Here is a 14,913-nt window from a genome sequence, read left to right as displayed (position 1 = left end):
CTGATGTAGAGTATACCTTCAGCAGACAAGCCCTCTAGGTAAAATTGTATAGTACTGGAACACATCTTTGTTGTGTTAATGTTTATATGACAGTTGGGAACAACAGCTAGGGGACATGCAGCTGACTACAGTGAATTTGAGAACAAGAGTCGCAATAGCTAATGCAGCTACTGATAGAAGTGATAGCTATATGATTTGCAGTGACATAACACAGTTGGGATAATTAATTTTAACTTTGTTTCAAATTCTTTGTATATGTATGTGCATATGCCATGGCAACATTGTATTTAACAGAGTAAAGGAAACACCTTTACATGTTTGTGTGAACTCTCCTAGAGTACGTACAACTCCCTGTGCCAATATCTTGAAGAGTTGCTGGAACACTTGCATGTTCATGTGTACTCTCCTAGAGTAACTGTAACTCCGTATACTATATACCATTATTAAAGGGTTGCTTACTCTTTTATAGAATTTCACGTACTCTCCAGTAAAATTCAGGGGTGTCTAATCTCTCTACACTGGGAACTCCCCTATAGGGGAGTAATGGTTACTCCTTATTTTTAACAGTGCAATGAAACAAATCAATATAAAAATTAAAATTTTCATTCAGGGTAGCTATACCTTGTGAAAATAATAGTATTATCATATTTTCATGGGTATAGCTACTATATGCGTATGATAATCCATTATAGTCTTCATTGAATTTTATTGGTAACATGTCATCGGATTTTCAAAGGAGTTTCATTGGATTTGCCCATGTAATGAAAATATAATAAAGTTAAAATTCATTGAATCACCCAATGAAATTTTAACTTTTAGTTTGGTTGCAATTGATTCAAATAATTATTTCATTGGTTTTCAAGTGTAAATCTTTCAGTAGTGATAGCTATAGTTATACAACAAACTCAAACTTAGCAATTATACACATACTGTACGTCTATAGTGCAGTGTATAAATGAATGTGGAGATTATCTAGCTTCTGTCATCATCTGTTTAGCTTTTATCATCATCTCTCTAGCTTCTGTCATCATCTGCCCACCACTAGCTTCTGTCATCATCTGCAGACCACTAGCTTCTGTCGTCATCTGTCCATCACTAGATTCTGTCATCATCTGCAGACCACTAGCTTCTGTCATCATCTGTCCATCACTAGCTTCTGTCATCATTTGTCCATCACTAGATTCTGTCATTATCTGCAGACCACTAGCTTCTGTCATCATCTGTCCATCACCAACTTCTATCCCAAGTTGGACTACATGACCATTGTCTGCATTTTGCTTAGAAATAGACGGAGCTATACCAGCTTTGCTTTTTGAGTACCCTTTCCTCAGTGCTACTATGAAATTTTCATCCCATAAGTGCCAATAGACACACAAGAACACAACATCGTTATGGCAAATATTGCTGCCCACCTGACCATGCAGTTCATGGAAACTGCAGAGTATGTTCAACGTGTTTTAGAGGAAGACTGAGCAGTGATTATAGTGAAACATCACAAAACATCCAAATCTAGGGGCAAATTGTAATCAAAAGCAACTTATTTATTTCTGAACTGTTGCAGTAATATTATGAAAACATTCGTTCCACCATTGTAAGACAGAACACCACTTTACAAGATCGTTTCTTTATACTACATAATGGTGGAGAGTATCGCAAAGTCTATGAATACATGCAGAGGGTCGCAGACAAATTTAACTTGCTATTGCCAACACCATCAACACACTGGAAAGTGATTACTACAGATGCCAGTTAAAATGCACCAGCAGAAACACTTAACAACATACAAAATCACATGTCACACTCTAAAAGAACCAGCAAAAGATTCTACCAGCTTCATACAACAAAAAAGGCAATCAAAGCACAAAAGACAATTACTGCTAAACAAGACAAACAACGTTTACATGAATGGACATTGGGACAACAGAAAACACCAGAACTACTATTGTGTGAATTGATTTCTAGTAAATATCAAATGGAAAAGACACCTCAACAAATCCAGGATCATTGGAAACACTTCTACGTAAATAAGTTTTGTAATTATAAACATTTTCTTAATAATTATACATTCATCATTTAGTAAACATGTAGTATATATACCTATCTAAGTTCATGAGTTATAATTGTGGTTTCATTACTTTCTACCATTTTACAAAGCAGTATAGTAAATTTTGTATTTACAGAAAAAAATGTATTGTATTACCTCAAATAGTGGTGGGTCCTGAATAGAATCCACACCTCATCTGGTACCAGTAAAATTCCAGCAGCAGAAACACCTAGAGACATTCTAGATTCTACCAGCTTTGTACAGCAACAAAGGAAAATAAAAGCACACCTTGTCTTAGTAACTTTTCCATTTTCCACACTTCTTCTGGTGCCAGTGAATCTAATCTTCCATCAAGTTATCTTTCAGGATTCCAAATCAATCCACATACATAATGTGTTTCTAAGAATATTGCACACATATACTTATATAGGCTGCATATATTATATGTACAAATGTATATAGTACCAATACGCTGCGTTGGGCAAGTTCCTATAAATATTACTCTTTACTGCTGTAATATAGTTACTTATTGTTCCAAATGAAACGTAATATAGTAGCAATATAATAAGTTAGTTATAACCAAACTACATAGCCTGCAGATGTCTATGTAAAAAATGTGACATTAAGGCTGATTTTCCAAAATCGGGTCACACACATATATATATGTGACCATGCAAATTCATGAAAATCATCAACACACACACACACACACACCAGTGAAGTTCACTTTTCACCTTGAATAGGTAGCCAAACCAATACACGTACTCTACATTTACACTATAGCCATGCCACTGAGCTGCTCGGGCTGCTTTTCAAGTAAGTTTCTAGAGATTTGTGCCAGCCACTGGGAATGCTCTGGCACCTTGAAATGCCACTGACCAGCTGAAACACAAAGCTAGAAACAAAGACATTTTCTTTCAGTTCAGTGAAACAAGTGGTCTTGAGAGCCCAATTTAAGGCTGGAGGCTCCATATGACCTACTCGGCCATTTTCTATTCATATATCAATTGCCCACCCACCACAAGTGGTGAATCGAAATGTTTAAAATCACGTATCTCACCATCTATTCAAGTGCGTAGATCGACGGTTTCCCATATAGGTGCATAACATGTAGCTAAGCCATGCAGTCAGAGTCACCATATGCAGGTTGATACAAGCGATTGGTATTGTTAATACCAGAATGGTTTAATTAACAAAAACATAGGGTAATTAACCTAATCTCCGTCAATTTCGATAAGCTGTAAAGTATAAAGCCATAATAGAGACCATGCTATACCAATTAAGATTAGGGGTCCATCCGCTGATCATCAATCACATTTTGATTACCCGTACACACTATTTAGCTATCAATACGAAATACAGATTTAGACTTACTAGATGATCTATCCATAGATAAGGAGCTCTTGTTTTCTTAAAGGCTTATCTTCTATATATGTTCCACCTTCAGCTACCTGTTAGCTTTTGAAGTGCGTATAATAGTTATTATGTACAATCGTTCGTAGCAGAAATTGTATTGGGTGTGCTTAATATAATTAATCCCCACAATACATAATTTTTACCAGCAATTCAACACAATACATGAAATTTAAAAAAAACACATGCATATATAATGTAAGTGTATGCATGAGTGTCAATTCCAAAACTACAGATACTGTGGTACCTCAATTTGAGACACAATATATGGCTCATTGCTTTGCTGATGTAGCTAGCAATGGTTACTAAAAAATAATAACAATGAAATGGTTGAAACCTTGATGCTAAGGATAATGGGTTCTTATACTGTCTCTGAAAGGTTCCACTCTAACTGCAATTACCTATTACAATGATTGTAAACTTTAGTTCCACAATACGCATATCCAGGGCTCAATCCAGGATATTAAGCTAGGGGGGGCAAAGTAAGTTGTTTTGGAATGTAGGAGGGGCATTTGGTTTTAGTAGTTTAATAGGAATATGAGGATCACAGGGGCGTCGGAAGCAATCTGTTACTGGTCCGGCTCAGATTGTGAGAGAGTCATGATGACTTGTTCAGTGGGCAGTGTGCGAAGCACACTCAGCGAAATGCGAAGCATGAGCCCTCTAGGGGGGTCTGGGGGCATGCCCCCCCCAGAAAAATTTTGAAATTTAAGCCATTTGAAATTGAATTTGGAAGCAATTCTGACTGAAATTATTAATGATTAGCATTAATTGAAACCTATTATTGACTGCTTTATTGAAGTATTACACTGACTGTTCTATTAGAGTGTCACGTTGAATGCTCTATTAGAGTATATCGATCTTTTGTTACTAAAATGTGGTCCGGCCAAAACCGGACCAACCGGACCAGTTCCGACACCCCTGCTACTATAAGTCACACTCCGAATTGCGAAGTATAAGGTTTCTTGGGAGTCTGGGGGCATGCCCACAGGCCCTCCAAGAAAATTTTGAAAAATTAGGTGTGAATATACATGATTTTGGTGAATTTTTACCGTGATGCCACTGAATATGACCATTTGATAATACAACTTAGGGAAAGATCATCAATTTTCACTTCTAACTAAACTTATAGAGAATACTGTAGGTGAAGGCAAGCTAGTTGGTAACTTTGCATTGACTGACACATATACTACACATGACACATACAGTAATATTCTACAGTAAATACTAATATTAATTAACAAAATTCTGGTAACACAATTACAAGTGTTCTTAATTAGTGTGACTGTCAAGGGACAACAGTTTAGTTTTTAAATTTTATCATGTGGCTTTGAAGAATACTAGCACTGCAGGATGTCTAGACAGCTGAACCTTGCAAGGAAGCTGTTTGTAGTCTGTGTGTGGTTTGTCAACAATATTAATTTTATTTGAGTCAGCATTTCCTATACATAAAGAGCATACCCACAGCCATAGTTTTCTTTTTAGTGTGAATCAAACTGAATTGTTTAGTGTGAACTTTAGTGCCAGTGATGAGTGGTATTCTCAAGTTTTTACAGACAAAAACAGCTTATACTGCAAGTTATAGTTCCTCTAAAGATGTAGAACCTGCCAGTGATTCTTCAGATTCAGAGCTTAATGAATCTGGGCCACCCAATAAGAAAACTTGTAGAGACAAGTCTAGACCCTTGAAAAGCAAAAGGAAGTATTCAAAGAATTGGGAGAAAGATTTTTACAGGTTAGTTTATGATGAGGACATTGATGGTGCTTTTTGCAAGGTTTGTAAACAAGTAACAGCACAAAGGAACACACAACATACAGGAGGAGTTTGGGTTTTAAAGCCATTTACAAACTGGAAAAAGGCAACTGAAAAGATGAGGGCTCATGAAAAAAGTACCCTTCATACTACAGCCACTCAAGCACTCCTTATTACATCAAATGAAGGCTCAATTGCTCACCAAATGCAGAGGATAGGAATGGTTGACAGAGAGAAAAATAGAAATGCTATGAAAGCACTAATAAGGTGCACACACTTTCTCACCCGTCATCACATTGCTCATACCACTAACTTTTCTGAGTTGGTTGATCTAGTTGTTTCTTGTGGTTCTAGAGAACTTCAAGTGTTTTTGGATAATGCCGCAAAAATTGCAGTCTACACGTCTCACAGAGCAGTGGCTGATTTTATAGAAGCGCTTGCTAAATGGGTTGAAGAATCTACATTAAAGAGGCTTCAAAGTGTACCTTTTTTTAGTGTTATGGCTGATGAGTGCACTGACGTTACTACTATTGAGGAGCTGTCAGTATTTTGCCGTTGGGAAGAAAACGGTGTGCCAGTTGAATGTTTTCTAGAAATCATCCCTTTAAAAAAAGCAGACGCTGAAAGCATATATTTGGCAATTGTGAAGTGTTTGAAAGAAAAGAACCTGCAAGTCAGCAATATTGTTGGAATGGGCTTTGATGGTGCTAGTACATTTTCTGGCAAGAAAACTGGTGTTCAGGCAAGATTAAAGAAACATTCGCCACATGCTTTATTTGTCCACTACCACTGCCATATGCTCCAATTAGCTTGTGTGCAAGCTGCCAATAGCACACCTGGAATAAAGCATGTATATATTACACTGACAACACTATGGAAGTACTTTCATTACTCACCGAAACGAGCAGAATCATTGAAAGCGATTCAGAATGTGCTTGAACTACCTGAGCTAAAGGTCATCAAGCCATCTGACACCCGTTGGCTTGCTCATGAACGATGTGTGAAGGCAGTGAAGGCAAGCTACACTGCACTGGTTGTTACCCTGGATAGCAACTATGAAAATTTCCATGAACCAGAAGCATTAGGACTGCACAAGGCCTTATCTAAATTCACTAGCATTGCTGCTATCTATCTGCTTGATTACATCTTACCAAATGTGGCAAAACTCAGCAAAACAATGAAAACAAAGCAGCTTGATTTATCAGCTATCTACTCTTTAGTTGAGTCAGTTCTGCAGTCATTGGATGATGCCATTACTCCTGCAGCAAATTGGGTTTTGGAACTTTTAGACTCTGAAGATGACATTAAACAAGCAACAGGAGAAACTATCAGTATAGAAAAAATTCAAGCATTCCAGGAGAAAGTTGGCACACCATTCGTAGCCCTTTTAAAACAAAACATTTCGAATCGCTTTTCTTCTTGCGATATCCTCTCAGCATTGGCTATATTTGATCCTAAGAAAGTTCCAAGCTCGAATTCTTCTGAATTCTCTACTTATGGAAAAAAATCAATTGAAATCCTACTTCATCACTATGGAACAGAAAAACCTGCTTTGACTATAAACGATGAAAATACCATGAAATCCCCATTAATAAATGAAGAGGTGCATACTGAATGGATCACATTTCGTAGGCTATTAGCAGAGAAACCAAAGGATGACATTGCTTTACAACTTCAATATCTAATCACCGATGACATGTTAATTACAATGTTTCCTAATTTGCATAAATTAGCTACTGTTTGTGTGACAATTCCGGTCTCTACTGCCTCTGTCGAACGGAGCTTCTCCCAGATGAAGCTCATCAAAACACGACTTCGTAATTCATTGAATGAAGTCAGTCTATCACAGCTGATGAAAATAGCCATTGAATCACCTGAAAAACTTAACGATAGCCATTTAGAAGAAATTTTAGACATTTGGAATAAGAAACCACGTAGGATTTCTATTTAAGCATTTTATTATGTTATGAATTTGTTCGACAGTTTGGGTTTATATAACACATACATGGTACATGTAGATACATTTCCCCTAGGATTATACCTAAAGTTTTGCTACGTAACCAATGACATGATTATGTATCAAGGTTTAGGTATAATCCTAGGGGGGGCAATAGCTAACCCAGGGGGGGCGAGTGCCCCCCTCCGCCCCCCCCTAGATTAACCCCTGATATCTGGTGGATGTTAGTGCCTACAAGATAATGATATTACATAATATATATATCAAGACACACAGTAGTGTGTCGTGCGGCCCAAGAAGCCGGCACGCAACACCCGTAAGTATATTGACAGGAAGAAAGAAAATGCAATTTTTGCACCCCCGTAGCTCTGTGCTGCTTTGATGAAACAAGATGATTTTTGCTGTGGACACTCCCTCCACCTTCAGCACTCCACATTCCAAATTTGAGCAAAATCGCTTCAAGCGTTCCCGAGAAATGCGACTTCAAAAATTGGCTTAGTTTCTTAGTTTTTTTTTCTTCTTATTTTTCTTCCTCTTTTCGCACACTTACAAAAACTGCTATAAAACGCGAACACAATATCCAATTGCCTTGAAATTTGCCACACTGAAGGGGGTATAAAGGCGCATCTCTGTACCAACTTTGGCTAGAATATGATAAACAGGAAAAGAGTTATGAGCGATTATTCACGAAAAATAACACCAATATGTTGTCACGCCTGCAGGGTAAACCGCGTAAGGGAAGAAGCTGAAAATCGGTAGGTGAATAGGTTAACTATTGATCCTCAAACCTTTTGTGGTTTGAAAGAAATCGAGCTAAAAACCAGGAAGATACAACGAAAAAACCAATAGTGTAACAATTATGCAATCGAGATTATCTAATAAAAAACTGCTACTTGCCATGCCTACCAGAACCGCTTGGGATTAAGTTTGGGGAAGAACTACGACGCTCGAGTAATTGCAAGCTACAGCCTTTTGTTACAGTGTGCAATCAAACGGTGACGTCCGTCTATTGCTAGAATCTCTTCCAAAAATAGACTTTAGCAATGCAGTGAACTGCACAGTCAACTTCACCTTTACTCACTTGAAGAACAGTGAGTAGGTTCTAGCATAACTGTTTGACTTGAAGAACAGTGACTAGATCCTTTTGACTTTGTACCCTTGTTGTGTTTATTACAGTTTGGTAAAAACAGTTTCTGGTTAATAATAAATTCTTGTGTGCATAGTGATAACTAATTAACTAGCGTGTGGTTAGCCATGAGTCTCTTAATGAATAAGAGACTCATGTTGGAGTCTCTTCGTGATATAGAGACTGCTATTTTAATGGAACTTCAAAGCATTGCCAACATACCATTTCTAAAATGGTGTAGAAGAATCAGACTTAAAGCCACGGAGTTATAACACGAAATCCAACTTGGTGCAGCAAGTGCGAGATCGAGATACTCTAATAGAGCAGTCATCCTAATAGAGCAGTCACTCTGAAGTGAATTCAAGAGATCAGCTAGAAACAAGGAACCTGTATAGAGATCAGCTACACACAAGTCACCCTGTATAAAGATCATGTAGAGAGTTCAGCTACAAACAAATCTCCCTGTAGAGAAATCAGCTAGAAGTTACCTTGTAGAGAGTTCAGTTACAAAGAAACCATCATGTAGAGAGTTCAGCTGCAAAAAAATCACCTGTAGAGAGTTCAGCTACAAACAAATCTCCCTGTAGAGAGATCAGCTAGAAGAAGTTTCCTTGTAGAGAGATCAGCTTCAAACAAATCACCCTGTAGAAAGATCAGCTAGAAGAAGTCACCTTGTAGAGAGTTCAGTTACAAAGAAATTACCATGTAGAGAGCTCAGCTACAAACTAGTGACCTAGTAGAGACATCAGCTAGAAGAAGTTACCTTGTAGAGAGTTCAGCTATAAAGAAACCATTCTTTAAAGAGCTCAGCTGCAAACAAATCACCTGTACAGAATTGAGCTACAAACAAATCACCCTGTAGAAAGATCAGCTAGAAGAAGTTACCTTGTAGAGAGTTCAGTTACAAAGAAACCACCATGTAGAGAATTGAGCTACAAACTAGTGACCCTGTAGAGACATCAGCTAGAAGAAGTTACCTTGTAGAGAGTTCAGCTACAAAGAAACCATTCTGAAAAGAGCTCAGCTGCAAACAAATCACCTATACAGAATTCAGCTACAAACAAATCACCTTGTAGAGAGATCAGCTAGAAGAAGTTATCTTGTAGATAGTTCAGCTACAAACAAATCACCCTGTAGAGAGATCAGCTAGAAGAAGTTACTTTGTAGAGAGTTCAGCTACAAAGAAACTACCATGTAGAGAGTTCAGCTACAAACTAGTGACCTTGTAGAGACATCAGCTAGAAAAGTTACCTTATAGAGAGTTCAGCTACAAACAAATCTCCCTGTAGAGAGATCAGTTAGAAGAAGTTACCTTGTAGAGAGTTGAGCTCCAAACAAATCACCCTGTAGATTGATCAGCTAGAAGAAGTCACCTTGTAGAAAGTTCAGTTACAAAGAAACCACCATGTAGAGAGTTCAGCTACAAATTAGTGACCTTGTAGAGACATCAGCTAGAAAAGTTACCTTGTAGAGAATTCAGCTACAAAGAAACCATTCTGTAAAGAGTTCAGCTGCAAACAAATCACCTGTGCAGAATTCAGCTACAAACATATCACCCTGTAGAGAGATCAGCTAGAAGAAATTACCTTGTACATAGTTCAGCTACAAACAAATCACCCTGTAGAAAGATGAGTTAGAAGAAGTTACCTTGTAGAGAGTTCAGCTACAAAGAAACCATTTTGTAAAGAGCTCAGCTGCAAACAATTCACCTGTACAGAATTCAGCTACAAACAAATCACCCTGTAGAGAGATCAGCTAGAAGAAGTTACCTTGTAGATAGTTCAGCTACAAACAAATCTCCCTGTAGAGAGATCAGCTAGAAGAAATTACCTTATAGAGAGTTCAGCTACAAAGAAACCACCATGTACAGAGTTCAGCTGCAAAGAAATCACCCTGTAGAAAATTCAGCCACAAACAAATTGCCCTGTAGAAAGATCAGTTAGAAGAAGTTACCTTGTAGATCGTTCAGCTACAAACAATTCACCCAGTAGAGAGAGCATCTAGAAGAAGTCACCTTGTAGAGTGTTCAGTTACAAAGAAACCACCATAGAGATTTCTGTAATCAATATATGTATTATCATACAGTACGATGGTAACTGTATATTAGGGATCCACGAAGTTCTTGCAAATCCGTAATTTAAAACGTACGCAAATGCGCATTACTTTACAGTTGAATTATGGGCGCAAACACTGGTCTTTGTACGCGAATCGAGAATGGCGTCTTGTGAAAGTAAACGATCGCATGCATATAGTGAAGACTTACGATGGCGAATCATTTGGCAGAAAAAAGCACTGGGATATGGTGATGCAGTAATCGCACAGAATTTAAACATTGATCAATCTACTGTTCGTAGGATTTTACAACGATTTCTCAGCACTGGAACTGTAAGCAAACTTCAATATCCAACAGATAGAGCTTCTAGAAAGCTAACAGATCCCACTCAGTTACTTACATTGCATCTTGCAATGGGAAGGCCAGGAATCAATAACCACGTGATTGTGGGATTCGCTGCGTGATTTTTTGCGGATTTTTCCTACTCTATTTCCTCCATTTTGTACGCTATTGTGATTTAAAATCAATACCTAGACGATTATTCCAAGGCACGAGAGTTCTGGTTGACCACAATACGAGAATGGGGAGAGGTAAAAAGAGACCTATCCCCGTGACCTCTCAAGATGATACCTCGGATGGCACTGTTACATCGAAAAGAACTAAAAATCTCAACTCGTCCTGTCCTATCTGTGAACGAGCTTTCGAACCTGGGCAAGAATCTATTTTCTGTGATGGCGACTGTCAGAAGTTCATTCACCGGCAATGTGCAAGCCTAACCAAACATCAATTCAAGCAAGCTGGTGAGTCAGACTTACCTTATTTTTGTGTTCATTGCACTTTGTCTAAGCAAAACTCAGAAATAACTAATCTCAAACAAGTTATCGCCGAGCTCACTGACAAAATCAATTCCCTTATACCGGTGAAACCTGTTAATGTACATTCTGCTGTACAATTACCTGTACGCATGTCCACAAATCCTGCTAGCCAACCTCCAAAACACTGCTACCACAACAGTGCAACCAACTGACCATAAATTTAACTTGGTCGTATATGGAGTTAGTGAGTGCCCTAATGGAACCAGTCGGCCAGACAGAATGAAACATGACATAGACAAGTCTGTTTCTTTTTTATCAAAGATTAACAATGACATCAATCCCAACTCAGTCAGAGACTGCCTAAGATTGGGCAAATACAACAAAGAGCAGTACCGTTCTCGTCCACTTTTATTAAAATTTAATCGAGCTGTTGATGTGATTTCAGTCCTTTCAAACCTGGGTGCCAACCAGGACAAGTCAGTTTCCATCAAACCTGACATGACCCCAGATGAAAAGCAAAAGGAAGCGTTATTACTTAAAGAAAGGTGGTCACTATTGCAGTCTGGAGTCAACAAAGCTGATGTCAAAATCAGGTCGGGTTCTATTTACGTTAAGGGTAAGAAACATGGGTATGTCTCCAATTCAGTCTTCCACCTTGCAAATGCTAGTCCACCGACTATGTCTGTGGACAGTGATTCAATGGACAATGCTAACCCACCGACTATGTCTGTGGACAGTGATTCTACAGACAATGCTAGTCCACCGACTATGTCCATGGACAGTGATTCTGCGGATAATTCTAATTGACCAAAAAAAGATCTATATTTGTGTTTGCATAATTATAGAAGCCTTGCAAATAAGTTGACAACATTTCAAAACTTTGTCTACACTTCTCACTACAATATTATAGGAATAACTGAAATGTGGTTGAATTCTACGATAGCAGACAATGAAATTCTTCCTGCTGACTTTACAATATACCGTTCAGACAGAAACACTAGAGGTGGAGGAGTACTACTAGCTATCAGGAATTCTGTTCCCAGCCAACTTGCAGACTGTCCTGTGAACTTAGAACTAATCCTTGTACATGTTGGCCTAAACAATCCAATTCGAATTTGCTTACTATATAACCCTCCAAATACTACTACTAGTCATAGACAAAACCTAATAAAAGCCACTTGTCATAATGGGTGATTTTAATGTCCCAGATGTAAACTGGGCCACTTTAACTGCGTCAACTAGTTTTTCATCCCAACTGTGTGATTTAGTATTCCAGTCCAATTTGTTGCAGATAATTGACTGCCCCACACATATCCATGGCAACGTACTTGACCTTGTATTTACCAACTGTAATGATGCCATCAATTCATTCTCTGTTTATACGGATAACACAATATCTGATCATTATTTAATAACCTTAAAAATGTCATTTAACTTTACTCATTCCGATCGGCAACCATCGAATTATGTATATGATTTTTCAAAGGCAGACTATGATGGCTTTTGTCAATTTCTCCTAAGCTGTGACCTTACTAGTTATTATAACTGTACTGATGTCAACGAAGCATGGACCTTCATCAAGCAACTAATTATTACAGGGATGGATCAATTTATTCCAAAAGTTAGGTTGAGATCCTCTCAATATCCTAAATGGTTTAACGCCCATATAAGACACCAAATTAAGTGTCTCCGAACACTACGACGAAAGTTAAGACGTTGCTTTTCTATACCTGCCCTTAATCGCTTGATCTGTGCAGAAGATAACTTACAATCGGAGTTACAAACTGTTAAATCTAATTACGAGCAAAGTTTATTAGACAATTTTGCCAAGTATAAAGACCCTAAAATATTTCACTATATCAAGAGTCTGTCTAAATCGAGATCATTGCCTACAGTCCTGAAATACAACTCCATCTCAGTAGAGACTGACAAAGAAAAAGCAGATATGTTCAACAACTACTTTTTCTCCGTGCTTACAGATAGTACTTCTGACCTACCCATGTTGCCTGAGCTAAATAGCTTAATAACCGATATATCAATCAATCCGAATGAAGTATTTGAAGTGCTAAATGCCCTCCAGATGAACAAAGTGTCTGGTGCAGATAATATTGGCCCTTCTGTATTAAAGAATTGTGCTGCTTCTCTGGCTCAACCATTACATTTCCTTTTTTCCTTGTCTCTAAGAAACGGTGAGGTGCCTTCACAGTGGAAGCACCACACAATTATACCAGTGTTCAAAGCTGGTGACAAATCCAGTGTTAATAATTATCGACCAATTTCACTATTAAGTAATATCTCAAAGGTCCTCGAACGGATAGTTTATAATAAAATAATGGAAGTTTATTCAGACTTAATATCACATCGTCAGTTTGGATTTTGTAGAAACAAGTCCACGTTACAACAATTACTGCTGTATTTTAATGATCTTTGCTCCTCTAAAGCACAAAAGGACTGTATTTATTTAGACTTTTCTAAAGCTTTTGACAGTGTCCCACACAATAAATTGTTATCAAAGCTATGGTTTAATGGGATCACCGGCAATTTATGGTCTTGGTTTCGTTCATATTTGACTTCTCGTTACCAATGTGTGTCTGTTAATGGCTGCCTTTCCAATGTCCTACCTGTTAAGTCTGGTGTTCCACAGGGCAGTATACTAGAACCGTTACTATTTTTAATCTATATAAATGACTTATCTCAAGTCGTAGTACATTCAACTATATTCAAGTTTGCCGATGACCTCAAGTGTTATCTACCTATAAGAACTCATATGGACTCCACTCATCTCCAACATGACTTGAACCTATTATATAAGTGGAGTACAGAGAACCTTCTTTCTTTCAAAGTTAACAAATGTGTTGTCCTACAGTGTTTACCATCATCAACTTCAGCTATCACTGTTTACAATCTTGATAATTTTGAACTATCTAAAGTACCTCAACACAAAGATCTTGGCATCATATTTACAACAAATTTAACTTGGCAATCCCATTACGAAGCCATTACAGCTAAGGCTTATTAATCAATTGGTCTGATACGGCGAACATTCAAAAATACTATATCAATCCAACCCAAAAGAACTCTTTATTTAACCTTAGTCAGATCAACTTTATTGTATTGCTTTCCTTTGTGGCGGCCCAATCTCATTAAGGATATTTCGATGTTGGAAAGAATTCAGCGACGTGCCACCAAATTTATTTTAAACGATTTTACTTTGGATTACAAGGAAAGACTTATTGATCTCAAACTATTACCCTTATTAGACATTCTATTTTTCATCAGATCATTAAAGTATCCTACTCCTAGTTTTAACATCTCCAATTATGTAACCTTCAATAATTCTAATACCAGATCATCAAATATCAAACTACATCACAAGATTTTAAGTAATTCAATATGTGCTAATTCTTATTTTTATAGACTTCCCAGATTATGGAATTCTCTGCCAGTAATTGACCTTACCCTCTCCTTCAACACAATTAAGGAACAGTTAAAGTACTATTTATGGGAACATTTTTTAAGTAATTTTAATTCAAATAATAAATGTACTTTCCATTTCGCATGTCCTTGTTGTAATTGTGCTAAGCTCCCCAACCCTTGTAACTATCATTTATTGTAATAACTAGTTTCATAGGCTTTTGGTAATTAAGTTAAGTATAAGTAGTTAGTTTTATAGGCATCTGGCATTGATTGTCATTTGTCCTTCAGATCACCTTTCCAATCATACTGTCTTATTATTGTACCTACCATCCTTG

General features: G+C 37.5%; 1 protein-coding gene across 1 annotated transcript; it reads left to right on the top strand.

Annotated features, from left to right (window-relative positions):
• Positions 1 to 4,986: 4,986 nt before the first annotated feature.
• On the top strand, positions 4,987 to 7,161 carry LOC136245171 (zinc finger MYM-type protein 1-like). Its single transcript, XM_066036674.1, has one exon. It carries the CDS (start codon positions 4,987 to 4,989, stop codon positions 7,159 to 7,161), a length of 2,175 nt encoding a protein of 724 aa, XP_065892746.1.
• Positions 7,162 to 14,913: the final 7,752 nt, after the last annotated feature.

This window comes from Dysidea avara, chromosome 15 (assembly GCF_963678975.1).
Source record: "Dysidea avara chromosome 15, odDysAvar1.4, whole genome shotgun sequence".
Lineage (NCBI taxonomy): Eukaryota > Metazoa > Porifera > Demospongiae > Dictyoceratida > Dysideidae > Dysidea > Dysidea avara.
The sequence above is the reverse complement of the archived record's forward strand: the minus strand, read 5'-3'. Positions and strand labels throughout refer to the sequence as shown.

Coding starts and splice junctions, on each gene's coding strand:
- LOC136245171 (XM_066036674.1), top strand. CDS start 4,987: ATGAGTGGTATTCTCAAGTTTTTACAGACAAAAACAGCTTATACTGCA.